This window comes from Microtus pennsylvanicus, chromosome 2 (assembly GCF_037038515.1).
Source record: "Microtus pennsylvanicus isolate mMicPen1 chromosome 2, mMicPen1.hap1, whole genome shotgun sequence".
NCBI lineage: Eukaryota > Metazoa > Chordata > Mammalia > Rodentia > Cricetidae > Microtus > Microtus pennsylvanicus.
Window position 1 is genome coordinate 118,883,133 of NC_134580.1, and position 27,154 is coordinate 118,910,286.

At 38.2% G+C, this 27,154-nt stretch overlaps 1 protein-coding gene across 6 annotated transcripts in view; it reads left to right on the forward strand.

Annotated features, from left to right (window-relative positions):
- The window catches only part of Macrod2 (mono-ADP ribosylhydrolase 2), a 1,861,794-nt gene that overhangs the window by 1,063,452 nt on the left and 771,188 nt on the right, over positions 1-27,154 (forward strand). For all 6 annotated transcript variants that reach the window (XM_075962323.1, XM_075962324.1, XM_075962327.1 and 3 more), the window contains exon 6: positions 17,439-17,560. In XM_075962323.1, the coding sequence (XP_075818438.1) occupies positions 17,439-17,560 (122 nt within the window). The remainder of the gene's footprint in view (positions 1-17,438; positions 17,561-27,154) is intronic.

Sequence of the window (27,154 nt, forward strand, 5' to 3'; positions counted from 1 at the left end):
TTCCTGTAGCAGTCAAACCTACCCTCACAGCTCACTAATTGTATTAGGGGTTTCACTGCTCAGAACAAACTAAGCTGTAAAACTGATAAAAAGTCTACCAGGATGTGTTGTTGATATTGTCTGCTATGTATCCAAACATAATAGCTTGACTGCTTTGGGAAATGACCCAGATCCTTCATTCTTTTTGATTTAGAATGTCTCTGGGCACCTAGGCCACTTAAAATTGTACAGCTCTCATGCCTAAAGTAAATGTTTGTTTTTAAAAAAAATATCATTTTAACCAGTTTGAATGGGAGTTGGGATTTTTAGTCAATGCATTAAATCAATTAAGTATCTAAAAACAATCTCTCAAGTGGAAATATACTTTTAAAGCCTATGATATTTATAACAATGGAACATGACTTACATCAGCCTTGAAGGAAAGTTGTCATCATGTCTCAGAGAAGCACTGTGTGACAGAGTGATCTGAATGCATTTGTTTAGAGTCATAAAAATATTGAATATATCCCCCACTTAATATACTCTCCCCCCTCTGTGTGTGTGTGTGCATGATATCTCTAGTCTCTCTCTCTCTCTCTCTCTCTCTCTCTCTCTCTCTCTCTCTCTCTCTCTCTCTCTCTCTCTGTGTGTGTGTGTGTGTGTGTGTCTGTGATATGTACACATACATTTTAAAGTAGAATTTGTTTTTTTATCATATTTGAAATATAGGAGTATCTTTCAAGGTTACAAAGCTATGTAAATTGTGATGATAGGAAAATTTCTTCTTAAATTAGAGTGGCATAATTCATTATACAGCTACAATATTAATTTTTGTTACTTGAGACACCCTACCAGGGGTTATTTGCTTTCATCAAAAGTAACAATCCTATAAAAATACAGAGAATTTAATCAGGCTATATATAAATATTTCAGGAAAATGCCAATGTGAATGTTATGATAATTAACATCAACTGAGAGATAGTTATTATTAAGAGGTATCCTTGGCATTATACATATAATGTATACACAGAAAAAAATGTAGGAACGTGTTCCAGTGAGAAGAAACGAAAAAAGAAATGGGTAATAGAAATTCCTGGAAACTAAAAAACAAAACTTTGAAATAAAATGAGGCATAAAAGACAGGAAACATTTAAAAATAAGCTAAGAAAATATTCCAAAATGCACTGAAGATGAAATATTTAAGAGATAATAAAGAGCTGAGGTTCGTTCTCCAGGATATAAGCTCACCCATTAAGGATTTTAGACAGATGTCTAGAAAGGTGTTCTAGCACAGCCTAGCCCACAGCCTTGTCCCAGTGAAGACAGAAAACTGCTCTCTCTCTCTTCTGGCCTATTGATGAACTCATTACCCATCCACCAGTTTGTTTCTACTGCCATAGCAAGTGGACTCCAATCAACTGTAAAACGTTCTAAACCCACAGGAAGTGAAGGGCCAAAGTTCACTGATCAGACCACCAAAGTGCAAAATAAAAGTTCAAATGTTTGCTTAGAGTTTTAGAAAAAATAATTCTAGAGAAAAATGAAAGGATAGCAATAGATTCATAATGAGAAAGGGATCTTGGTCTATTTTGGGTTGCTGTAATCTATCAAAACAAGAAGTTTGTTAGGATCAAAAGTGTTCAAATAGTTTGATAACTCCTACTTCAGTGATAATACACCAGAGAGTGAAACAGCTCATATCCACAGTCAAGTGCAGAAATGTTTAAATGCATGTGTCCTTGCTTTTTTTGCCATCCTGCTGCCAGCTGTATTTACTCTTGGACAGTTCAGGGCACAGACAACAAAATGGTAGTATCCAAATTTGCAGTGGGTCTGCCCATCCACTGACAGGATGGCTCTTCTCAATTCAATTCATTGTGCATACAATCCCTACAGAATCCAGGTCATTCTTCACTGGGACAGATTCACCAAGTAATTGTCGTTTCCTCTACTGACAGGAGTAAGCACCACCATCAGTATGTCAGAAAAAATATAGCACTACAAATTGAAAATTAACCACCATTTGAACATTCATAGACCGAGGAAATTCCCAAACACAGTGTTGTTGAAAGAATTCATCAAAGCATAGGACTATAACAATAGTAAGGCAAGGCTGAGAAGAAGAGTGTGGATGCAAGAACAGGAAGGGACAAAGAAACAGGAAAAATGGGAAATCTGAGCCCAGTTGATTAGCATTTAAAGACACGAGTGGAATGATGAAATACATAAACTATGGAAGATCACATAGCAATCCTAGCTAGACACACTATGGACATAGTATTTTAGGAGGGCTAATAAGGCCAAAGTCAGTGCTCATAGCTTCCTGCATGTTGTGCACTGTGCTTGCTATTTTCACATATAATCCATCATTTATTTCTATAATGAACTTGACAGCTAAATAGTAGTCTTCTTCTTACACTTTAGGAGACTGAGTGGCCATGCATTTATATCACAAAGTCTTGTTTGCTGAAAATGTGGTTCAGCTGTTAAGAGTGCATACAGCTCTTGCAAAGCACCTTCCCTTTGCAATTGAGCAGCCCATTACCACCTGCATCTCCAGCTCTAAGAGATCTAATTTCTCTGGCTCCTCAGACACCTGCCCTTAGACGAACATATTCTCTCTCTCTCTCTTGCTCTCACTCTCGTTCTTTCTCTCTCTGACACACACGCACGCACGCGCGCGCGCACACACACACACACACACACAAAATAATTTTATGTGCGTGGTTATTTTGTCTCCACATATGTTTGTGACCCATGTTCATGCCTGGTACCATCGAGGTCAGAACACGACTTAAAATCACCCGGTACTAGATTTAAAGCTGGTTGCGAACGCCACAAATCCAATCCAGGTCTTCTGGGAGAATAACCAGCATTCTTAACTGCTGACTCATCTCTCCATCCTCAAAAATAAATAATTTTTTAAAGCATTATGAAGGCTAGTTGCTTTGCAAATTTCTGACATTATGATTGTGTTTTCCATTGACAGTCTTTTCCCTTCATAGATGATATTCTATAGCATAATTTTCTTCCTTTTTGTACTATCATTACCTCTTCTTTAACAGCATTAATTTTTCATCATATTCTTTTCTAGTCATCTCATCACATCAGCCATGACCCTTTTTCTAAATAAAAGAATGCTTACTGATGAGCCTACAGGATGGCATATTTTAGAGAACTGGTCACCAGCATGATTTATTTATATACTTAGAAATATTTTTTTCTTTTTAAATCCTGATATCATTTGATTAATTTTTAGAACTTCTATGCAAAGGTTTCATTCCTGGCTTCTGAGTTACTATGACAAAGTATTTTAGTTCTGTTTGTTTGATTTTGTACTAATGGTTCCCACTCAATGGTGTTGAAGAGGCACACACTCTTTGGATCCTGTTCTCCTAATACTCAGGTATGAAAGGTTCTTTGGTAGATTATCCTCCCCTCTATGTCAGGACCAACATAGGCAGAGAAAAGGAAATTTTATGAAAATCTACCTCAATGCTTGGAAATTACTTACCTTTGTCTGTAGAACAAAAGTTATGCTTTTTTCTGTTCCCTACTTCCGTCCTGTGGTTTACCTTTAAGGAGCTGGTAAGCCCTCAGGAAGCCTAGCAAACATGACAATAATTTGGGGAGCAGGTAGCATTCAGTTTCCCTAATTCCCTGACACACTCCGTTTCAGAGTCAGTTTCCTTGGAATCAATTTTGACACGTGTCTCTCTTTTCTCCCTAAAATTGCCATCGAAATCTGCCGGCTTTCTTTTAATATTCTAGAATTCTCTACCTCCACATTAATGGCTGGCTGCTCTCCCGTTAGCAGTTAGCAACTCATTCTATATAGAATGAGGAATGAGGCAATAATACCATGCCATGATAGCTCTGTGAATTAATGATCCCTAAAGATCTGTGCTGACTTACTTCACACTATCTTGGGGAATCCGTACTTTAATATCTAGTCTTGCCCTGCTCTTCCCCACTAGAAGCAACTGGCTTCATAGCAATGATCACAGCCTTTCATCCTTGAATCCTTGAGAACTCGGTAAGAAGTATTCCTTCAAGGGTGGAGAGATGGCTTGGTGGTTAAAAGCATTGTCTGTTCTTTCAAAGGTCCTGAGTTCAATTCCCAGCAACGACATCGTGGCTCACAATCATCTGTAATGAGGTCTTGTGCCCTCTTCTGGCTAGTTGTATACAAAATAAATAAATAAATAAATAAATAAATAAATAAATAAATAAATATTTTAAAAAAGTATTATTTAAAAAAAGAAATATTCCTTCCCTAAGAAATAGAAGCGTAGAACTGTCATGGCCACCACCTTGCAGAAGAAAGAAACATTTCTTCAGACACTGAAGACTGCACATGAAACAGTTGCACTGAATTAAAATAACTTTAATAGTCCATATAAAAATAAAATTAAAGATTTTAAATATTTATTTATTTATTTATTTATTTATTTATTTATTTATTTATTATTGAGCTATAACAGAGGCCAAACACAGGGAGGAACCTTGAACAATAAAAGCAAAATTTCAAGTGCCAGAATCCCAGTTCATTGTGTTTCCTTTTCATTCATAGCACAGTATCTTCTGAGTAGCTCTGAGTCCAAACTTGAAAACAGCTCGTGCAGAATACGAATGCTGGCTTTTCTGGGTGTGAGTTAGAATAAATGTTAACACAGCATTGTAGCCACCAGCAGTAAATGACAAATGCTACCCTTAATAAATCTCATGCCGGTGGTGGCGCACGCCTTTAATCCCAGCACTCGGGAGGCAGAGGCAGGCGGATCTCTGTGAGTTCGAGACCAGCCTGGTCTACAGAGCTAGTTCCAGGACAGGCTCCAAAGCCACAGAGAAACCCTGTCTCGAAAAACCAAATAATAAAAAAAATAAAAAAAAAATAAATCTCATGCATTTGGTTTTCCTTTCAGAGGCTAAAAAACAAACAGACAGAAAAACAACAGTACTTCCTTGGGTTGTAAAACTGGGTAAATTCATTCCTGGTGTCCCCTCTGCATTTGAAAGAAAAACTCCTACATAACTGTCTGTCCAGTGCTAATGCCCAGTTCCACAGTACCCACCAAGGTGCTTCTGGATGGACTGAGTTTGCCCCTTCTGAGAGGTAGGTGAGGCTGTAGACAGATCTGGAGTCTCACAACAGAACCACCTTGCTCCTGTTTCTTCTAGAGCATACAACTCTTGTGAAGGTGCCTAATGAAATTTCCTTAAATATTTTATAATTTTCACTCCTCCCACACTTCAGTCATACTGTTGAATTTGAATAAGTTGAACTCATGAATAATTCAGCTTCCCAGTACCAAAATTCACACACATTCTTTTCTTTAGAAGTTATGCCAATGCCATGTTCCAAGTATCTGTTCTTCATTTCTAAATAAACGTGTTCTTCGAGATCGTGGTGAGGGAGACCACTCGTAGAACGGTACACACACAGATGCAGTACAGATAAAATATATCGGCACTGTGCTGTTCTGAGCTTACCTATGCACTGAACATTCTCAGAAAGATTCCAAGTCAGATTCATTTTGATGGAGATGTAGATTCCCTGTATATAAGTATCGCCTTCCCCTTGCTACTTTAAAGAAATGTCAGTGGTGCTCCTCTTAATACTTTGAAATTCTCTGTAGAAAGTCACAGTCCATTTTGTGACTCAAAAAAACAAAGTCATTCTCTAAAGCAAAGGGAATGTATTATAACAGAAGCCATATGTAAATGAAGGGAATGTCACTTTTACAAAATGTGGTTATTTAATTGCCTCTTGCAAAGCAAGACAAAGGAATTACCTCATTGTTTTTTTGGTTTCTTTTTCTTTCAGAGAACTCTGTGGAAAGAATCTCATAGGTTTAGTTGTAGTACAATACTGTTGGAGTCTTAATTTTCCCAATCATCCATAGCGTAGTTCTTAGGAAATGTCTTTCTACATTTTGGTGACTGTTTGAAGAAACAGCTCCTTGGTTTTGCTAAACTTCATGTTGAATGATCAGAACCAGCATAACTGGATTCCATTGCTTGCCCAGGCTAAGACAATCCTTTCTACCTCATTGTTTTCTCTCATCTACTGCATCACCTCTGATTAGACAGATAACAATTGGATGAACTTTTATTTCATCATCCACAGATTCACTAATTATCCATTAAGCAACTGTTCCCATAGAGTTCTTGGCTTTGTGGGAAACACAGACACAGATCAGTCATGTACCCTGCAGAGGAAGCATGGTGGTGCCACAGCAAGACAGGAGATGCAGAAGCATAATTCCTCAGAAACAATCTGCAAGCATATGAAGTTCTATCTGGTTGCCTCCAATGACAGTCAGTGCTTGGAATCTTTGGGAAGAATTTCATACTATTTAAAGAAATAGTCTTTGAAGCCAGTCTTTGAAGAAATGTTAAAAATCATAGCAGTAACCATTAATATAAATGGTTAATCAGAAATCAAAAGAAGAGAAGTAGCTGGAAGTTATTTCCTATGATAGGATCCTGACTCCCATCTTTAGGGAGGCTAATTTTTTTCCTTGGGTCTCATAAAATGGAAGGCGTTTTCACAAACAAGTGGTTGTGGACAGGATACTCCAAGTTCCAGGACATTTCTAGAACCAGAAAAAAATTATGAGCCACATGGTCGGAATGAATGGAGTGCTTCCTTCATAAACTTGGCACTTCTGGGCATGGTGTCACAACCTGAAATCCCAGCATTTAGAAAGAGAGACACGATGATTGCTACAAATCCAAAACCAGCCTAGGCAACAGAGCAGTTTCCAAGCCAGTCACGGCTACTGGTCCCCAAACCCCAGCACCCAGTGAAGTGTCATTGCTAATAGATACAGAATCCATGAGTAAGTGAACAATTGTAGAAGAATCTTTCTCCTCTGGGTTTCTGGTGGGAGCTGAGAATGGGTGTGCATTCAGGACCTCAGTACAAGCCTGCGTGGATCACATACACCCCTGAAAACATGTCAGTTCTAGCCTAGCCTGTGTGTTCAGAATTGCCCTTGCAATGGAGATTTACATTCATTCATGTTTGCCTACCGTATGGAATTTGTAGCTCTTGTTTGCTCTTTGAATCCTAATACAGTGCTGTTTTTACATGTCTCTGAAAAGACAAAGTTACTGTCATGTCTTAAAGCAAAACAAAAGCCTTTTTATCATCTTCCTTGAAAAAGTCATATTGTCTGTCTGGGCTGCATTCTCCCCTTCACCCCTCCTTTGGAAGCAATAGAAATGCCATGTCTTTGACTCACTTCCTTCTAGGATGTGTTCTCTTTGAGTCGGTTGTAAATTGATGTTGAATGTTGGGATTTTGTGGGGAGTTCAGCTTCCCACACTCCCTCCTTGACCCATCTCTATTGGAAACAACACTGTTATAATCTGAATGCCCTTAGTATCCTGTGAAATGTCAAAGGTACCAAGTGGCTGGCTCTAGGGTTTCCCTATACATACATCACAATGTGTGTTATTTTTAATGGCTATGTATAAGAACTTAGTTTGAAACAGGACTAGCAAAGTCAACTTTTTATTGTTCTTGAACAAGGACAGTCTTAAATGGATCTTTGGTAAGGGGTGGAAACTAATACAAAATTAAAGATGAACTTGTCCCTTACATTTCTTTTTAATATATTTGGGTACAAAGTGACCGAATTATATATTAGAACCCCCGCTTAAAACCTTATAGCTTTGAAGTCAATGAAGTGTGAAGCATGTCTTCAGCATATGATGTCCCAAACATAACAGTGTTAAAAAAAAACTGGCTGACCCTCCAGTTGGCTTTGATGCATTCTTTTGAGCTTCTACAGTGTAGTTGGTGTGAGTTAATCAGCTAAAAAATGAAGATATTGGTTATGAGGTAATTGCTTAGTCTTAGATATAGGCAGTTATAATAGTACCAAGGAAGGTGAGCAAGAAAACCAAAAGTGATTTTTTTTTTAAGAGGAAAAGGAAAGCCAATGAGGGCTGCTGAAAAGCCAAGGACAATGGCACTGGGTTTTGATCTTACTGCATGTACTGGCTTTGTGGGAGCCTAGCCTGTTTGGATGCTCAGCCTCCTAGACCTGGATGGAGGGGGTGGGGATCTTGGACTTCCCACAGGGCAGGGAACCCTGACTGCTCTTTGGACTGGAGAGGGAGGGGGAGGGGAGTGAGGGAGAGAGGAGTGGGGGGAGGGGGAGAGAAAAGGGATGAGGGGAGGAGGCGGAAATTTTTAATAATAAAAATGAAAGAAAGGAAGAATGAATGAAAGAAAGAAAGAAAAGCCAAGTCCCAGAGACAAAGAATACCAAATTACAAATTAATGTAACTGTTAGCTATTCTAAATTCATTCAAGACGTTGGATGACAATAGTCTCCACGAACATAAAACTCATCATGCAACTGCAGAAATGTAAAAGAATAACCAAAACTCAGAAATCCGATGCAAGGCAAGAGCTGACTAATGTTGCCACCGAAGTCTGCTGTACCTTGAAAAGAACATTTTCTAGACAACTCATTGTTTCTTGAAATATAATAAGAAAAAAACAAGCTTTGAAAACATGTATATAAAAACATTGACCTATATTTGAAGAAAAAAAAGTAGCATTTATTTTGTAATATGATCAGGTGGCAATTCAATTCCCTGTTAACTGAACTTGAAGTATTCTCTTTCAGGTCATAGATTGGTGTCGCTTATCATATAAATTGGTCAATAAGATTTACAAATAGTACCTTTAGCGCTTGGTTTTTCTGGTCTTATCTCCAGAAAAGGAAATCAGTTTAATTCTGTGCTGGCTTTCTCCTCAGAATTCATATGATTTGAATATGATTGACAGGGCATGGCATCATTATGCAGACTGTTAGATGGACCGATTATACTTATGAATACAAGAGTGGAGTGAATGAAAGCAACATGTAATTGATTCCATACTTGGTCTGACTGTTCATTAACAGTATGAATGTAGCACCGTCACTCCTCCGCTGGAAAAGGATGAGAGCAACCTATATGCGCTCTCACACTTGTTTTAGAATTCATTATGCTAAGAGCTTTCCCAGAATGTTTGAGCTGCATTTGTTTTGCCACACGGAAGTCTGATTGGATCCATGTGAATAGCACTACTGCTTTCAGTATTTGTTAGGTACCCCACGCACCCAGTTTTCAATTTATCCTTTTGGAAACAATGAGGGGCTCTTCTGTGTACTCCCCCCCCCCCCCCGGCAACCTTCTATCCTCCCCTCTTTTCTATGTAGTTCAGACTGATTTCCCAGGATAAATAGGGATGGGGGAGCCCAGGGCTTAAAAAACAAGAGCTGGTTTATCAACTGATTGATTTCAGAAATAGATGAACAGAAAAGGTTCCATTTGTCTCGCCACACTCGAGTCTGATGAGACACAAAAGGGCCTGCCCCCACATTTCCCACACCTTTTCAAGAGGCTGCATTTGAAATGTTGATTAAATGCACAAATTACATTTCTGTTCTCTTGGCTTTCCTGAGCGGAATGAGAACAGTGCTTAGAGGCTGCTTTTTTTTTCCCCCTGACACACTGGGGAGGTGAGATCATATGAGGGCTCCCAGAGACTTAGGATTCTGATTCTACAGCTGCACACCTGATCTCTTCTGTGTCCACAAAGTTTTGCCAGATTCTAATGCAAAAGAACCAACAACACTAGGCCGAGCCAGGTGTTCCAATCTAGAAGCCACAAACACGCCACGGTCTCTAAACTAGATTTTGTGTATGGTGAATAAATATATTCATCTCAGATTCCTGTCTTGTCAGGGTCTGACTTTTATTGAATCATCAGTTGACTCATTAAGATAATAGGCCAGAGAACTCTCTAGTGGGGATAGAATTAATCATATCAGTCTTTTTATGGGTTCATATTTATGTTATGCTACAGTTTGTAATTGATAAATGTATCATATGTATAACAAAAACTCACCTCCCAAAGCTGGGTCTGGAAAACCGGGGACTGTGGTTTTAACATGTACACAAAGGCTTTGGATTTCTTCTCATCAAAAGAAAGAGACTGTATCACTCCATTTGAAACAAAGTGCTCCCCCTACCCCTGACAGTTACAGTTAACAGAATAATGTGTTAGTGGTGCTTGTGTGACTTCCAAAGTTGTGTTTTTATAAGGTACCATTGCTTCTATGTAAGTAAAATTCTGTATGGCTGCCATGCTATGAGGAAAACCAAACATACAGAGAGTTATGCTTCTTATACAGGGAATCATTGAAGTTGTCAGAGAGAATGAGACCCCTCCAACCCTTGAACATTATTTTCTCCCACTACTAGGCAGGCAGCTGCTGACGTAAGCTGCATGACAGATGCTAAGCCACACCCCTAGCTTTTTCCCTTTCAGAATTTCTGATCCACAAAGAACATCTGAAATAATAGACGTGATTGTTACATTAAAACCATTGTGTTTTGCAGAAATCTCTTACGTCACTATTACTGTAGCTAATCAGGCATGGGATATATACAAATAGAAGGGTCGGGTAGTGAAATTCTTGGTAAGCCCATGACATATAGAAATATATATAAACTCCATCAATTTGTAGTGACCTTGTGAATGTTTATAGCTAAGAATATTATCTTGTGATAATATGTCTCTTCACATTAATCTGTTCATTTGGGCACAGATCTTAAACATGGAGGAGCAGATTGTTTTCTATCCCACCCTATTTATCTCTAAAATTTCTTGACACTTATTTCAATTCTTTGGCTACTGCAATAATTCTAAAATATATTGCTTATAACTATGGAGGGTTCTATTTACTTACTATAAATATATTAAAATTTTAAAAATAGATAGTAACCATGTAAGTGAAAAATGCTCCTTTTTTTTGGTAATAGAGTGAATACATTTATCATGTTTACTTAAACATGTTTAGTGTTTTATACAGTGATGCTTGACAGTGAGTTTTTTTTGTTATTTATTATTATTTCATTTTATTACTTAAAAATACCAATCTAAATTCCCACTCCCTCCACATACCCATTCCCCCACCGCTCTACAATCTTAAGAGAGGGCAAGGCACCCTTCCCTGTGGAAAGTCCAAGGCCCTCCCCACTACATCCAGGTTGAGCAAGGTATACATCCAAAGAGAATAGGATCCCATGCAGTAGAGACAAATCCCAGTGCCATTGTCATTGGACCCTCAGTTTGCTCCAACTGTCAACCACATTCAGAGGGACTAGTTTTATCCCATGCTCATTAATTCCCAGTCTAGATGGAGTTGGTAATCTCCCATTAGGTAAGGCACATTGTCTCAGTGAGTGAACCCTTAGCTTGACTTCCTTGCTCATACTCTCCCTCCTTCCCCTCTTCAACTGGACCTTGAGAGCGCAGTCCAGTGCTTTGATGTGTGTCTCTGCCTCTGTTTCCATCTGTTGTTGGATGAAAGTTCTATGGTGATATTTAATATAATCATCAGTCTGACGACAGGGCAAGGCCAGTTCAGGCACCCTCTCCTCTATTGCTTAGGGTCTTAGCTGGGGTCATCCTTATGGATTCCTGGGAATTTTTCTGGAGCCAGGTTTCTTGCAAACCCCAAAATGGCTCCCTCAATCAAGATATCACTTTCCTTGTTGTCATATCTGTCCTATCTCCATCTCAAATATCCCATTCCCTCAACCCCTCCCCAGCCCTCCTCTTCTCTCCCCCTCTTCCTCTTACCCCCTTCCTCCCCCCCCACCCTCATGCTCCCAAATTTTTTCAGGGGATCATCCATTTGCATGCAAAATTCATGATGTCATTGCTTTTTACAACTGAGTAGAACTCTAATGTGTAGATGTGCCACACTTTTCTTTATCCATTCTTCCATTGAGGGGCACCTAGGCTGTTTCCAGGTTCTGGCTATTACAAATAATGTTGCTATGAACATAGTTGAACAAATGCTTTTGTAGTATGATTGATCATCTTTTGGGTATATTCCCAAGAGTGGTATTGCTGGATCCTGAGGTAGATTGATTCCCAATTTTCTGAGAAACTACCACACTGATTTCCAAAGTGGTTGTACAAATTTGCATTCCCACCAGCAATGGATGAGTGTTCCCCTTACTCCACATCCTCTCCAGCATAAACTATCATTAGTGTTTTTGATTTTGGCAATTCTGACAGGTGTAAGATGGTATTGCAAAGTTTTTTTTTTGATTTGCATTTCCCTGATAGATAAGGAAGTTGAACATGTCATTAAGTGTCTTTTGACCATTTGAAACTCTTCTGTTGAGAATTCTCTGTTTCGTTCAGTACCCCATTTTTAATTGGGTTATTTAGAATTTTAATGTCTAATTTCTTTAATCCACATACCCATTAACACCTGATTTTTGACAAAGAAGCTAAAATTATGCAATGGAAAAAAAGAAAGTATCTTTGACAAATGGTGCTGGCATAACTGAATGTCAACATGTAGAAGAATGAAAATAGATCCATATCTATCACCATGCACAAAACTCAAGTCCAAATGTATTAAAGACCTTAATATAAATCCGACCGCACTAAACCTGATAGAGGGGAAAGTGGGAAGTAGCTTTCAATGCATGGGCACAGGAGACAACTTCCTAAGTATAATCCTAGTAGCATAGACAATAAGAGCAACCATGAATAAATGGGACCTCCTGAAAATGAGAAGCTTCTGTAAAGCAAAGGACACAGTTAATAAGACACAAAGGCAACCTACTGAGTGGGAGAAGATCTTCACCAACCCCATACCAGAAAAAGGACTGATCTCCAAAATATATAAACAACTCAAGAAAGTGAGCTTCATAGTGGAATGAAGATAATTAGTATTTCCATTTCCTTAAATATTAAGCAGAAACTTGCACTTTTATGTGCCACCTATCACTCGTATGTACTTTAAAGTAATTTTCTCATAAAGATAAATAATTGATGACAACAAAATGAAACCAAGATATACCTGATAGATTCTCGGTTTTAAATTTATTGTGCCTTTTTTCTTCTCTTAACTCAACATTTTCATATTTATAATAAAAAGAAGCTTATCTTTGAAATGTGAACTAGCAAGTATTATACAGGCAGGATAAACAGGATCAGGGAATGTGACTTAATAAGTCATGTGCTATTTTAATATTTTAATTTTCTAGTAGGAACTTCCTAACTTACATAAGTTGAATATTGTACACAGACAAGTACTGGTGGCACTTCCACAGGATCAGGGTTCAGTTCCCACTAAAAAACAGTCCCCAGTTATCTGGTGCCTTCTCTAACCTCCATGGGTAGCAGACACCTATGTGGTGAAAGCATACAAGTAGACAGAACATCCATACACAAAAATTTTTAAATATTAGAAAGAGTAAAATAAGTATCAAATACAACAAAACTATTTTTGTCCTTGAATTATATATTTGTCCCAGCCCTTTCTCCCTTCATCTTTATAGACGCAACATGATAAGCTTGCTTTTCCACCACATACTCTAACACACATGCGTGATGATTCTCTGCTTCTGCTTTGGCATAGGACAGCAGCAGAGCAAGCACTCCATTGAACAAAGCCTCTGAGACCATCAGCAAAGACAACTCTTTCCTCTTAAAAAAAAGAGGAAAGCCATTTCTCTCAGATATTTGTCACAGCAACAAGAAAGATGTGGCTGACACAGTCCATCTTTAGTTTGAAGACTGAAACCCCAAAAAGGGAAGAATCTTGTCCAAGTTCACACAGCTCATGGTGACAGACTTGGGTCTTCTACATGGCTGTCTGATCTCAGGATATACAGCCCAATGTTCTTCTCACACTCCTATTTGTGTGCTGAAGGTCCCTTGGATGCTGTGGCTGCCTTCATGAGCAATGGTGTTCATCATTTTGTGCGTCTTGCCAGTCATGAGGCATTGAATTTAGAAGTTCTCATTTTATTATCTGTCCCAAAGGATTCAGAATCCAGGCTTAAGGTAAAGCATTGCCCATGAATTTTTCATGCATATGTGTCTACACATTGTGAAGATGCTATTCAGTTTTAAAAATATAAATTAATATAAAGGATCCTTGAAGTTACAGGAGCTGTTTGTTTCTATTTGGGCGGTGGTAGCACATGCCTTTAATCCCAGCACACAAGAGGCAGAGGAAGGTGCATATCTTTGAGTTTGAGGCCAGCTTGGTCTACAGAGTAAGTTCCAGGACAGGCCCCAAAGCTACAGAGAAACCCTGTCTCTAAAAACCAAAACCAAAACCAAAAAAAAAAAAAAAAAAAAAAAAAAAGATCTTTGTGATAAAAACTTTGGGCCTCCTAACCATGTTCAAGTAGTTTTGTTGTTGTTTTGTTTTTGGTTTTTGTTGACTTTTTTGATATCCACGTATCAAGTCTGCCTCCCTTATAATATTAAATACTAGTGATACTGTGCAACAATGAAGAAATGACATCAAAAAACAGCTTATTTGTTTTACATATAAGGAAACCTAGTCAGGAGCTCATATAAATGAGGACTTAGCATGGGTACTTGATCACTCCGTGATGAGTCTGAAGCTAAAAGCTGTGCCGCTGTATGGAATGCATAACAGGAAAAACAGAACTCAATGTAGAGTAGTTACAAATAAATAAAATGAACAATTAAGATAATGAAAGGAATTTCCCTTGAAGTCTCATATCGATTCACCTCCAGCTTTGTGAATCTGAGAGGTCATTGTGTTGGTCAATAAAAACACTTGATCTTGGATGTTATAAATTTAATATAGAGCATAAAGCATAGGAATCAATATTTTGATATTGGGGAAGCTCATTTATAGGCCGTTTGTCCTCTGACTTTTAAATGAAATGGAGAGCTGTGAAAACACATGGAATCATTTTTCAAAAATTCCACTTAAGTTATGTATACAATGATGGTTAAAAGAAAGTACAGGGAGGGATTTCATTTTGTAACCACTACCAGTTATTGTAGACTCCACCCTACCACGGGTCTTCCCACTAATGCCTCTAAGACCCTTTCTTCCCTAAACAAGTAGACCCATCTTTTATAGTGTCATATAAGAGGCACTTCTTCATCATCTCTATTTGCAAGACAGGGAGAACATGACCATTTCCCATTGTCCCATTAAGTAAGGGGTGGTGGAGAAACCAGATCTCAACTTGTTCAGTAAGAATGAGGGTGCCATAGTGGCCCTACAACCTTCCCAAAAACCTAGTTTGTGTACCTTGGTCTTCTATGAGTACCATGCATAATACAAGTTCCAGCCGTCAAATGGATTTGAACAATGCCATTCTGTAGCTCCCTCCAGTAAAGCCACAAGTCATTAGGGGACACTAAATGCCCAAAGATGCCTTATAATAAAGTAGCTGGTATGTCTTAATTTTACCCCATAGAGTCTGAATTTTAGTTCATATATGATTATACCTGCTGGGATACTTCCTTATAGGATTCAGTGTGTTTATATCCAACTTTCCTACTGTTGTGGGATTTCCCTCTGTAGGCTGTAAATACCAGCAATAAATAAAGAAACTGCTTTGGACCTATAGCAGGGCAGAACCTAGCTAGTCGGGGAAAACTAAACTGAATGCTGGGAGAAAGAAGGGCAGAGTCCGGAGAAGATATGGACCCACTGCCAGAGACAGACACGCTAAAACTTTGCTGGTAGGCCACAACCACGTGGTGATGCACAGATCAATGGAGATGGGTTAAACTAAGATGTAAGAGTTAGCCAATAAGAAGCTAGAGCTAATGGGCCAAGCAGTAATTTAAATAATATAGTTTCTGTCTGATTATTTCAGGGCTGAGCAACTGGGAACAAATGAGCAGCCCCCTGCACCATCCCACGTTTGTATTCATTAGATGATTTGGAACATCATATCTGGGTACAAACAAGTAACCAGATGCAATCAAATAAAGTGGGCCCTGCTCCCCTGTAGTCTAGCATCCATTGAAAAAATAACATAAAAATAAAAACGTAGTCCTCGGAGAGTTTATTATGTAGGAGACAAAGCTCCTATTTCCTGACTATATGTAGTTTACGTTGTTTTATTGCTAAATAATGTTACCATTATATGCTTTGTTTCATTGTGTGCAACCCAATTCCACTTTCTTTTCCATTTCTATGCTGGGGTCATTCCACTGCAATGAGATCCAGACCCACCTGTGAAAGATCAGCATGAGCGCAATGGTGTAGATTTTCTGCCTACTTTGATCATACAACATCATCTCTAATACTGTCTGGCAAGAGTTTAAATATTGTTTTAGAATTAATCGTCGAAATCCTGCTCAGAGGGCCGTTCTCAAATATCATATAATAGTCTCTGTGTTTGTCAGGAGACCAGCGAAGTTCCCCCCAATAGTGGTTTATGGGTCTCAATTCAAATTTTACATACAATTTTAACTGTGCCATATTCCTGTTTTTACAAAGCTTTCTTATTCTTGTCCTTGTTAAAACTAAGTGGTGCTGATTAGCCAAAGTAAATAGTTTCATTTCATTATAATAGTCTGCTAATACAGGCCAAAATTTATCTCTTTGATCAAACTTGATTAGTTCTTGTAACTTATGTCAGTGAGATGTCATAATTATTCAATTAACATATAAAACTAGGAAGCAAAAGGTACAAAGTATTTTAAGTAATTTGGCTCAAATTTTCTTTCCTTCTAATCTTTATTTTTAATTTGAAATGAGGATAATCTTATTTTGTAATGCTTCTGAATTTAAAGAAAGACTTAAAAATGTGGGACCTGGAACTGTCAATCAAGCGGTAGCTTGTGTGCACAACAAGGCTGTGGTTCAGTCCCAGCACGTCTCACAAGCATTCTTGTGTATGTAAAATGAAAAAAAAAATAACAGAGTGCATGAGGTTTAAATACAAAAGTAAAAACTGTCTACTTTTCTATTTTTACCTACATGGAGGTTAAAAGGAACAGATTACTCTGTGAGAGTTTTAGTGATAAAAATAAGGAATTAAGCATCAGCTAGCACGTGTACATATTATTTATTATTCCTGGTATTGCTCGTGTTCGTGGAGATTGAACAAGTTAAAACTGTTAGTAATAGTTTGAAGCTTTTCGCTTTAGGATCATGATTGTGATAAAAATCCTCTTGGTGATATTTTCAAGGTCCTTTTAATATCATATAATGTCTTATTTATAAGGAGAATCGTGTCTGGCATTGACTCTCTCTTCCCCTGTCAATTCAGATGATCATTTTTCAGGCAATTATTTCTCGGTTTATGTCCCACCAAGGATCTGTTTTCTGCCAGGGTGCCAATTGGGTATATCTTATACAATGATCTGTCACCCTTGGACCTGACCAATACCCATGAACCAGTTCAATGGTACTGAAATGCTTTTTTCTGGTGTCACCTTCCTGGGAATGTAGCCTACTTTGTGAGGGTATGGTCCCTGGAATCTTTTGCAATGGAGCGTTTATGTCATCAATATTTCTCAGCTTCGCTGTCTCCAGGCCCCAACATTAATATCTAAAATAAATAAAGCACCAGTCGGGTGAAAAGTAAACAGTGCTTCACTGATCCTGTGATTTCTTTTGCATTTGCAGATGTCATCCATACCGTAGGGCCAATAGCCAGAGGCCACATTAATGGTTCCCACAAGGAAGACCTTGCAAATTGCTATCAATCATCCTTGAAGCTGGTGAAAGAAAATAATCTCCGATCAGTTGTAAGTACTTCAGAGTTCTTTGTTTTGCATTCTTTCTCAGCCTTTATGCAAAGAAACTAGCCAGTGACAAGTTTATCATAATAGTGTACATTGCTTTTTCCATTGGCAGTATGAGCACATGGTGAGCGCCGTTTCACCTTTGTCTGTGTGAGCGTACCTGCGTAGCTACATAGGCATCTTCAGATTGAATTCATTTTCAGGCGCTTACTCCGTGTGTTTTTCCTGAACATTGTTCTTTCAGACTCATTTTACTCCTTGTAACCTAATGACCTATAGCTGAGAACATCGCACCCTTATAAATTGTATCAAGTTAGACAGATGATTCAGAAAACGTGCATCTAATCTATCTTCTTACCAGTGTTCTGAAGGAAATCTGGCTTTGGAGGTCTTTGTTTGTCTGCCCTCCCCCCCACCCCCAGCATTCCCTGACTTTATTACATCCCAATTACACCAGGAAAATAAAACTGTGAGCATTATACAATGTAAATACCCAAGAGTAAGTTCATTTGCCCTCGAATAAGTTAATTTGGCTAGAATATATAAGATTTTTAATTCCACAGAGATTGCAACCTTGCTGAAGTTGTACGGTGGGAAAGGCATTATCTTTCTGAAGGCTTAGCAGGCTGAGTAGACCTCAGCATTGCTTGCAAATTCACACTAGTGGTAGCTGCACAGTTTGCAAGAAGAGCACTAAGTGTTCCACACATTTGGAAAGCCACACTTTGTTGTTGGAGAAAGACGTTTTTTTTTTCGACCCACAAATGCATCAATAAGGGGAATCAGGGCAGGAACTCAAGCAGAAGCCATAGAGGACGCTGCTTGCTATTTCTCTCACATGTTCGTGCACAGCTAGCTATTTTATTTTATACAGCCCCAGCACAGAGAGTGATGCTGTGGACAGAGGGCTGCCTTCCTATTTCAAATAGCCATGAAGACAGTCCCCCACAGACATGCTCATGGGCCAGTTCGGTCTGAGAACGTCTCGACTGAGACTCCCTCCTTAGGTGACTCTAGGCTGTGTCAAGGGTACAGGTGAAGTTCACTAGGACTCAGAGCCACAGGGCTACTCAGCTTTCCACAAGGATGACCGCTGGGGATCTGAACTCAGGTCTTCGTGCTTTCACAACCAGCACGTTAGCCACTGAGTTGTTCCCTCTAGCCCAAGACTCTATTGGCAGAAGAGGAAGCTGAAATTCAAAGAGTAGAAAAATGTATAAAACCGGTAGTTAACTTGATCTCTATAGGAAAACAAAGCAAATGTGTCCTTGAGAATAATAAAAAAAATGTCAATATGAATAGTTGACTTTATATGCAAGGGTCTGCAAAACCTACAAAATGTATATTCATATAAGATTCCAGAAGTATATCTTGGAATATATAGATTTTAATATCCGAAAAGAATGTGCTGGTAAATTTATCGGTATTCCTAATGATAATGTTTTTAAAAGGAAACAATAAGAACAAGAAGAAGACACCATTTCAGCTGCTCAGAAGAGGCATTCATCATTTTAGCACAGAAAGTAAAAGGTGTGATCACCCTAAAACAACATGTGTAAGAAAAACACTATGAGTTGCATATTAAACTAGCTAGCTATTATCCAGTCTTCAGAAATGCTCTAACAATGCTCTGATCTGGTCATTTTGAGATTGGAGTTAGGTCTACCTTTGTATTTTTGAAGTTGGCTTTGAAGTATTAACGCATCTTTTGGGTAAAATTAGCAGGCATTGCTGAACTGAATTTATAAATGTGGTAAATAAAAATAAAGATTGGAAATATCTGTTGAATCTGAAGAAAATGGTCAGTTAAATTAATGGCCATGTACTTAAATGGTTAACTGGAGGTACTGAAAGGTCCTTGCTCTTATATTTTTTTTCTCTATTCTTTAATGTAACCTTCTTTCCTCTTTCTCTCTCTCCCTTGCTACCTCCTACCTTTCCTCCTTTCTTTTCTTTCTGAAAAAAAAAGTGGGGCTGTGTACTTCATATGGTAAATCATGTTCTTGACGACCATTAAATGAATTCTGACATCAAAAGCATCAAATTGTGATCATTTTCAGGGAAATGGAAGATTCCTAGGCAGGTGAACGTGGCAGGTAGTTTGCTGTATAATACTGTACATTGTAGATTTAATACACCATGTGGGTCAATACTGTTATTAGAAGAAATATAATCGTTAAGATAGAAATTAAACTCAACTTGAGCATGTTTATTTATGGAAAGGAAATTTCTTTTAATCCCTGAAACCACTGATTGATTGCTCAAACAGCTTCATGAGTTTTACAGGGATGAGTTAACTGTAGCAACTCAACAGTTCCTTACGCTTGGAAACAGATGCTAGAGAATTATACCACCTGTCTGTGGCTATATACTCTTGAGATCTGCAGGTATTTGGTCTCCCAATGTCTTAGTATCAAATGACTGTTTATTTTGGCAGGATAAATTAGATGGCAATAAAATAACTGAGCAGCTGAAACTGGGAAAAGGAGAGAACTGCAAGACAAGTTGAAGGGAATCTCTCCAACAGACTGCTGAGCACAGGAAAGACAAGTTTAGCTTGCCTTACAGTTGTTTGAAATAGAGGCAATCCAAAGAAAATGGAGGACAGTTTTAGAGAACTAGATAAGCTTCTAGAAGTCAGGGAGCGATTTAGGTCATGGACTATATTGTGGAGGAAATTCTCACTATAAAGACATACTTTGTTTTGGTTCAGAAAATACTAATTCTTTTGTTGAAGAATATTTTTTTAAGATGTGTTGCTTTTGTTTATGCTACCTTTATCTAACTCTGTGAATACATGATTCTTTGCTTGTCTAAAACACCTAATGGTCTAAGTCAAGAACTGAATGGCCAATAGCAAGGCAGGAGGAAGGATAGGCAGGGCTGGCAGGCAGAGAGAATAGATAGAAGAAATCTGGAAAGGAAGAAGAGCAAGAGAACAAGGAGAGGAAGACACTAAAGGCCAGCCACCTAGCCACCCTGACACACAGTCAGCCAAGGAGTAAAAGTGAAAGTAAGATTTACAGAAGTCACAGAAAAAAAAAGCCCAGAGGCAAAAGGTAGATGGGTAAATTGAAGATAAGAAAAGCTGGCTAGAAACAGGCCAAGCTAAGGCCTGGTATTTATAAGAAATAAGAAGCCTCTGTGTGTGATTTACTCGGGAGCTGAGTGGCAGCCCCCCCCCCAAAGCCAAAACATCCAAAGGACAAAGGGAAAAGAGTAAAAACATCCAACAGAATTCTTTCCTCTCCTCTGTCTATTCTTTGTGAGGGCTTCTACTGACTGTATATCCCATCTGTGCTTTATATACTAAAGTAAGAAACATAATAAATCTATGATTGACCTGACATGTATGTTCTGTCTGTGAATGTTTATCTAATATAGCCTCATAAATGCCATGTAATTTCTGCTTATAGTAATTATTTTCCTGATTTTTTTTATTTTGTTTTTTTTTTTTTTTTTTTTTGATACAGGGTTTCTCTGTGTAGCCATTGACTGTCCTGGTACTTGTTCTGTATACCAGGTTGGCCTCAAACTAAAAAACAATTTGCCTTCCTCTGCCTCCCAAGTGCTGGGATTAAAGGTGTGTGCCACCATGCCCTGCTTATGTTCCTGATTATATGATGAAGAGTTTTAAATGAAGATTTCAATCTGGCCAGTCATTAATACACCCTAGACCTAATATGTCCAATATCTATTTCTTCCAACTTAACTCCAAATAAAGTTTTTAAAAAATATTTCCCAAAATTTGGACTTGCTTTGGGAAAAATTCAAATACATGAAATTGATTTCTTAGCAAATTTGAGATCATTGATTCTAACATAAATAAGATTAATAAGGATGAATCCAATTTTAAAATTGTGGGACATTGGGAGCAGACATAATAATGAAGGAGGACCATGAAGGATTTAGGCTTTTTTTTATTTCCTATAAAACTTTTTGAAAGACAAAGGCGAATAAAATTCTGCTTCTTTAGGAACAGAATGTGGCACAGTAAGCAGTGGGCATATTCAAGGATGTTGAGACATGTAGATATTTTTAAGAGCAAAATAAGCACGATAGGATAACATAATTAGGAGACAATAATCTTTGCCCCAAATAATCGATGACAAGGTGGTGGCAGTTCATAGTTAAGCAGAGCTGTCTGCTGAATTGTTTCTACAGAATCCTTACTTCAGAACCCCAGTGACTTCATTCATTCTCTGTCAGATTAGACAGACACATCTCCATTTTGGTGTCTACAGCTTTCTTAGTGTATTGGTAAAACTTGAGAGGTGAGTGGAGTGAGCATTGGTGGTGAAGAAAGGGAGGAAGCATTTAAACTGGACAAGGGTTAGTAAATAAAAAAACAGATGTATCTCCTATCTCCACATGCTAAGATCAGAAGTGGAATAAATACTGACTTACGTAGCAGGTTGCCTTTGTTAATTTCTTTGGAGCATAGAGGTACGTGATAGGTTTTCTAAGCCTTTCTTGGCTTCTATTTCAATATCATTCTAAAGTCGTCTGTAGCATACTCTTACCATCAGCTTTATTCATAGGGACCTACGTTTTGCTGTGTTGAAAGGATCTTAATAGTTTCCCCTCTCAGCATCAAATAAATGCAAAGTGTTTCATTTGCCAGTGATACTAAGGACTCACAAGACCTTTTCTGATGATAAAGAGGAGTGCCACAGTTATCTGTTGAGTGACATCTCGTAGTAAAAAATAGATGCTCTGTTAGAAAGTTGATGGTAATCAGGATATAAACCGGATTTTACTTGTGCTCAGATTGTTTTCCTAGGGAGTAATGTTAATATTTGATATATGGTTTAGTGGGTTTATGTGATTATGGGCAGACTACAAAAGGGGTGTTTATTATAATGGTGGATATTACTGTAATTTTCAGGAGTGTTATTCTAGATAATGTATTAGGTGGGGAAATTACGATATATTTTTACTGTTAAAAGCCACCCAGTGCCAATAGAGATCTCTCAAAACTAGATAATGTTCCCGTCATGAGTCATAGATCTTGAGAAGTAACAGCTTTTAATGAGAAAGAAGGCAGCCCTGCGCCTTCAGTGCTACCTTTAGGCATGGCAGTAATAAGTGATTTTGGAATTCTGCATTGGTCTCACTCTAGTGTAGGTTTTCATTTTAAGGCGTAATCAAGTGAATCTTATTTTCTTAGACAAGTTCCCTTCTGAGAGGGTTGCCATGGCAATGTGTTCTCAGCCAGAAATTCTTAAATGTTGGTTTTATTTCATTATCTGAGTTTCTATTACAGGCCACATCAATCAATGCAGTCCCTTCTTGAAGAAGACTTTTGCAATCTTAAGAAGCTGGTCCCTTAATTCATTACCTCTGCTTCTCTGCCTAACTGATGTCACCATTTCCTGGCCAGCTCTTCATCTCAAAGAACCCGTTTTGTAGAGCCCTGTGTTTGATCTTGCTTCCTACTTTCTTTTGAGGCAGCATCTCAGTTAGTTTCTGCACTCTCTCATCTATAAGGAATGATACAGTCTCCTGTCTTTCTAGGCGGGTTTGTCATAGCAATGTGACCAATGACACAATTAATAAATAATAAGAACAAAATAATTTTTACTTTTGAGCCTCACTTTATGGTTTATAATAGTGCGCTGCTGTATGTCATCTCATTTGTGTTTCAAGTTTTCTAGCTAGTTGCCTGCATTTTTTTTTTTGTTTAACCAAAGAGGGGAAATAAGGCTAAATAAAGACTCTCTCTTTCTCTGTCTTTCCTACTCATGCCTTTTATGGGATCCCTTCATTTGTTGTAGGGTATAGAATCTGTTTGTGATAATACACTCATTGAGTTATTATTTGGAAGGCAGGTGCTTCAGCATGGGCAAGGGGGTCAGGAAGAGTACGAACATACAATAATGGAAATATATATAATCCTTCAAACAGATAATGATCCAGCCAATCCCAAATTCTCATGTTCTTCACATTTTTTTTCTACTGTTGGCCATACAAGAATGATTATTTGTATTTCTGGGAGGCAATTGGTCATTTAGTGATGGAACATAGAATAATATGAATAGTTAATAATTCTGAATTCCTATTCCACCCACCCACCACTGGTTTGCATGTCAACCAGTCCTTAAACCAGTCTTAAATTAGAAGGTGTGTGTGTGTGGGGGGGAGTGGAATGGTGGGAATGCAGTACTCACAGATGAAATTCCCAAAACACCAATCAAGGCAAGGAAAATTTAGCTGCTACCCTTTTACAGATTCTCTGAAAGAATAATAAGGAGATACCCCCAACACCTGGAAGGATTCTTAACAGAAATTCCACAGTAGCTCAGAATTGAGAAATAGATGGTTATTTATTTAGGGGTAGACTCACAAATCAGAATTCTCTGCTTGAACAGAGAACAGAAATGGAATCCAGCAACCAGGAAGAGAGCAGACACATGTTCTGCATTGGCATATATAGTATAACATGCCACGCCCCAGTGAGCGGGTAACCACTGGCTGTAAGACTTCCTGCAGCATTACTCCCGGACAAAAATGCACGTGGGATTGAAACTAAGACTGTTTCAGTCCTGTGATTAAGGCACTTTGTACTTTATTTGGCTGGTTTCTTTATTTTTTGTTGCTTCTGGGATTCATTTTATATTTATTTATTTATTTATTTATTTATTTTTGTCAAAAAACCACTGTAGGTCTCATTAGAGTAGTACTGCATTCTACAAAGTCATTTGTGGGGACGGTTCTCAACAACGGCAACTGGAGGGCATTGCTCAATTTTGTGGCAGGTTTAAAGGTGTAACATGTGAACTGGCCGTTTGCATTAGATTCTGGGACTTACTCTGCGCAATTCTTTGATGTTTTGCTAATAGTTGTCTATAGTTTAAATGTTGCTGTGAAAAAAAATGAGAAGAACAAGCTGAGGAAGGAAGGGCCAGTTTTGTCTGACAGTTTGTGGGTGGAGATCAATGTGATAGAGAAATCATGACAGCAGGACACGTAGATAGTCATATCCAGTCCAAGACCTGAGCTCACGGAAGGATACTGCCCTATTTCTAATACTTCTCTTCACTCAGTTAACTTAACCTAGAAAATTTCTCAGAGACATGCCCAGGGATTTGTTTCCATGGCATTTCTAAGTCCTGTCTAGGTGACAGTCAAGACTATCACATCATAGTAGTAAAAATATAAACAGCAAGATACATAAAACACAAACACACAAGCCCTTACCCCCCTCAATACATAGTGAATTACTATGGAAATTAAGTTGAGGCTTAACCATAGCTTGCTTAGGCTTTCACAATTGCCAGGGGGGGAAAATTTCTCTCTCCAATGTGCAGGTCACCTGTGTCAATCATCGGCAGGGCAATGTGCCCACTGGAGTCTGGTTTTGTAGCTGTTTCTCTGAGTGATTCTGTGAGGAAGCAGACCCTTCACTGCCTTCTTACATGTCCTATTATAGTCATATGTGACTCTTTACATGCATTAAACATAACTTTATGATATTCCATTTCCTTTAATACCTCTTTCATGTTGTGTTTATGATTTCCATTACCCATCAATGGTGAATTGAGCCTTTAAAATTGTATGCTGTTTCCGTTTGAATTTGTTCTGGAAGCCAATCCCAAGGCAACCATTTGTGTGCAAACACTTTACTGTGGAGGCCACAACAAGAAGGGCTGGCAGAGGAGGAGTGGAACAGGAAAAGGAAAGAAAGGCAACTAAGAGGAATGGGCACCATTATCATGCAACTATGTTGGACAACCACTGCCGCTGGCTTGCACAGGACAAATGAGTTCAGGGCAGATGTGTTGGGATATTGAATCCTTCTGCCTGATGCACAGCATTTTAATATTTGTAAATACAATTTCAGCATAACAAATGGGATTAACACAATGTTTTATTTTTATAATAAGTGAGAGGTGATTCTGGTAAAATTGTGAACCATTAGTTTTAGTTAAGCTTTGCCAGGGATAGGACAAAACTATTTAATATGCTAAACCTAAAGGCAGTTTACTCCAAGATTTTTATTCTTGATCTGAGGCATCTATGTTCTCTTCCTCTTCAGTTGAAGCATGGTGTAATATAGGTGTGGGAAGAATGGCAGTTAGTGTCTATATAACCTAGAGAATACATGACCTTGCAAATATGCAGGTAACCGGTGGCACAGAAATAATATCACAATATTGTGTCACTTTGCTTGATGTTTTTAATATCTCTGCACTAAACACTAGCACATAATTCAAAGTGCAGAAGAATTAGCCATCCAAGTTTGTATATGTCTTCCTTTCACTAGAAGGTACAATTGGAGTCAAGCTATTTGATTTGTAGGTTTTCTAGTTTCCTTTCTGTTACTTCTATAAATACCATGACTCAGGAACAATGTAGAAGAGTAAAGGGTTTGCTTGATTTATACAACCAGGTCCTAAACTGTCACTGAGGGAAGTCCGAGTAGGGGCTGAAGCAGAAAATACGAAGGAGTACTGCTCACTGCTAATGCTTGGCTAGCGTTCTTATATAGCCCATTGCTGCCTGCCTAGGGATTGTACCACCCACAGTGGGCTGGGTCTTCCCACATCAATCATCAGTCAAGACAATCTCTCACAACAATGGCAACAGGTCAGTCTAAGCTTGGCAATTTCTCAGTTCCTTTTTCTGGGTAACTTTAAACTGTGTTCAATTGGCAATAAACACTGATGAGTATAGTCGGTTGTCTTTATTTCATTATTAAAGGTTCTAGGTTGTAACTTCTCTTATTAATCTTTTGCCTTATATTGTTTCATATTTTAATACTTTGACACTGCCTTACATTGCGATAAAGTCCACAATGAGTTACAATCACCTCTTTATGTGAGAGTACCTGAAACTCTGTTTCATCCTACTATACTCAGAAAGATATATTTTTAGTCACTTGTATATTGTATAGTATGTGTTTCCAAACAAAAGTCAAGAAAGCAGTATTTAAAATAATAAAAAAATTACAAAACTTCTCAATTTGGTTGGTTTTGTCAACGTAATTGTTTTTGTTTCTTTTATCAAGGTAGAGGAAGGTTATAGGAAATCACTAGTGGTTTCTGTGACCATGTCTTCCAATCAAAATATTGGCCCAGCACACTGTTAAAGAGAATATATTCCCAGGAAATCTGTCAGACACAGTAAAAAGGTTTGCAAATGCAAGCCTTTGTCTTGAGAGCTTTATTTTCTCCCAACATGAACAGCAGTTATTAGACCACTGTATCACAAGGAAACAGTCAATTCCAAACACACACTGCAGAGTCCCAAGCCTGACATTATGTTCGAACAACAGAGCCATTCTGGCATATATCTCCAGGCTTAATAGTTTACAGCAAAAGCAATGCCTTTAAATTGTGCATTTTTTCCCTCACAAATGTTCAGATTTATTTGGGGAGCAGAGCAATTTCAATGTATGGATTTTAAGCCATTTGTAAACTGTTGAGCTGGGAGACCAAGGTAGCAAAGCAAACAAAACCAATAAAAATTTTAAATAAAAGTAAATCTTTCCTTGTCAAGAAAGTATTTCTCTCTCTCTCTCTCTCTCTCTCTCTCTCTCTCTCTCTCTCTCTCTCTCTCTCTCTCTCTCTCTCCTTTCTTTTTCTCCCAGCTTAT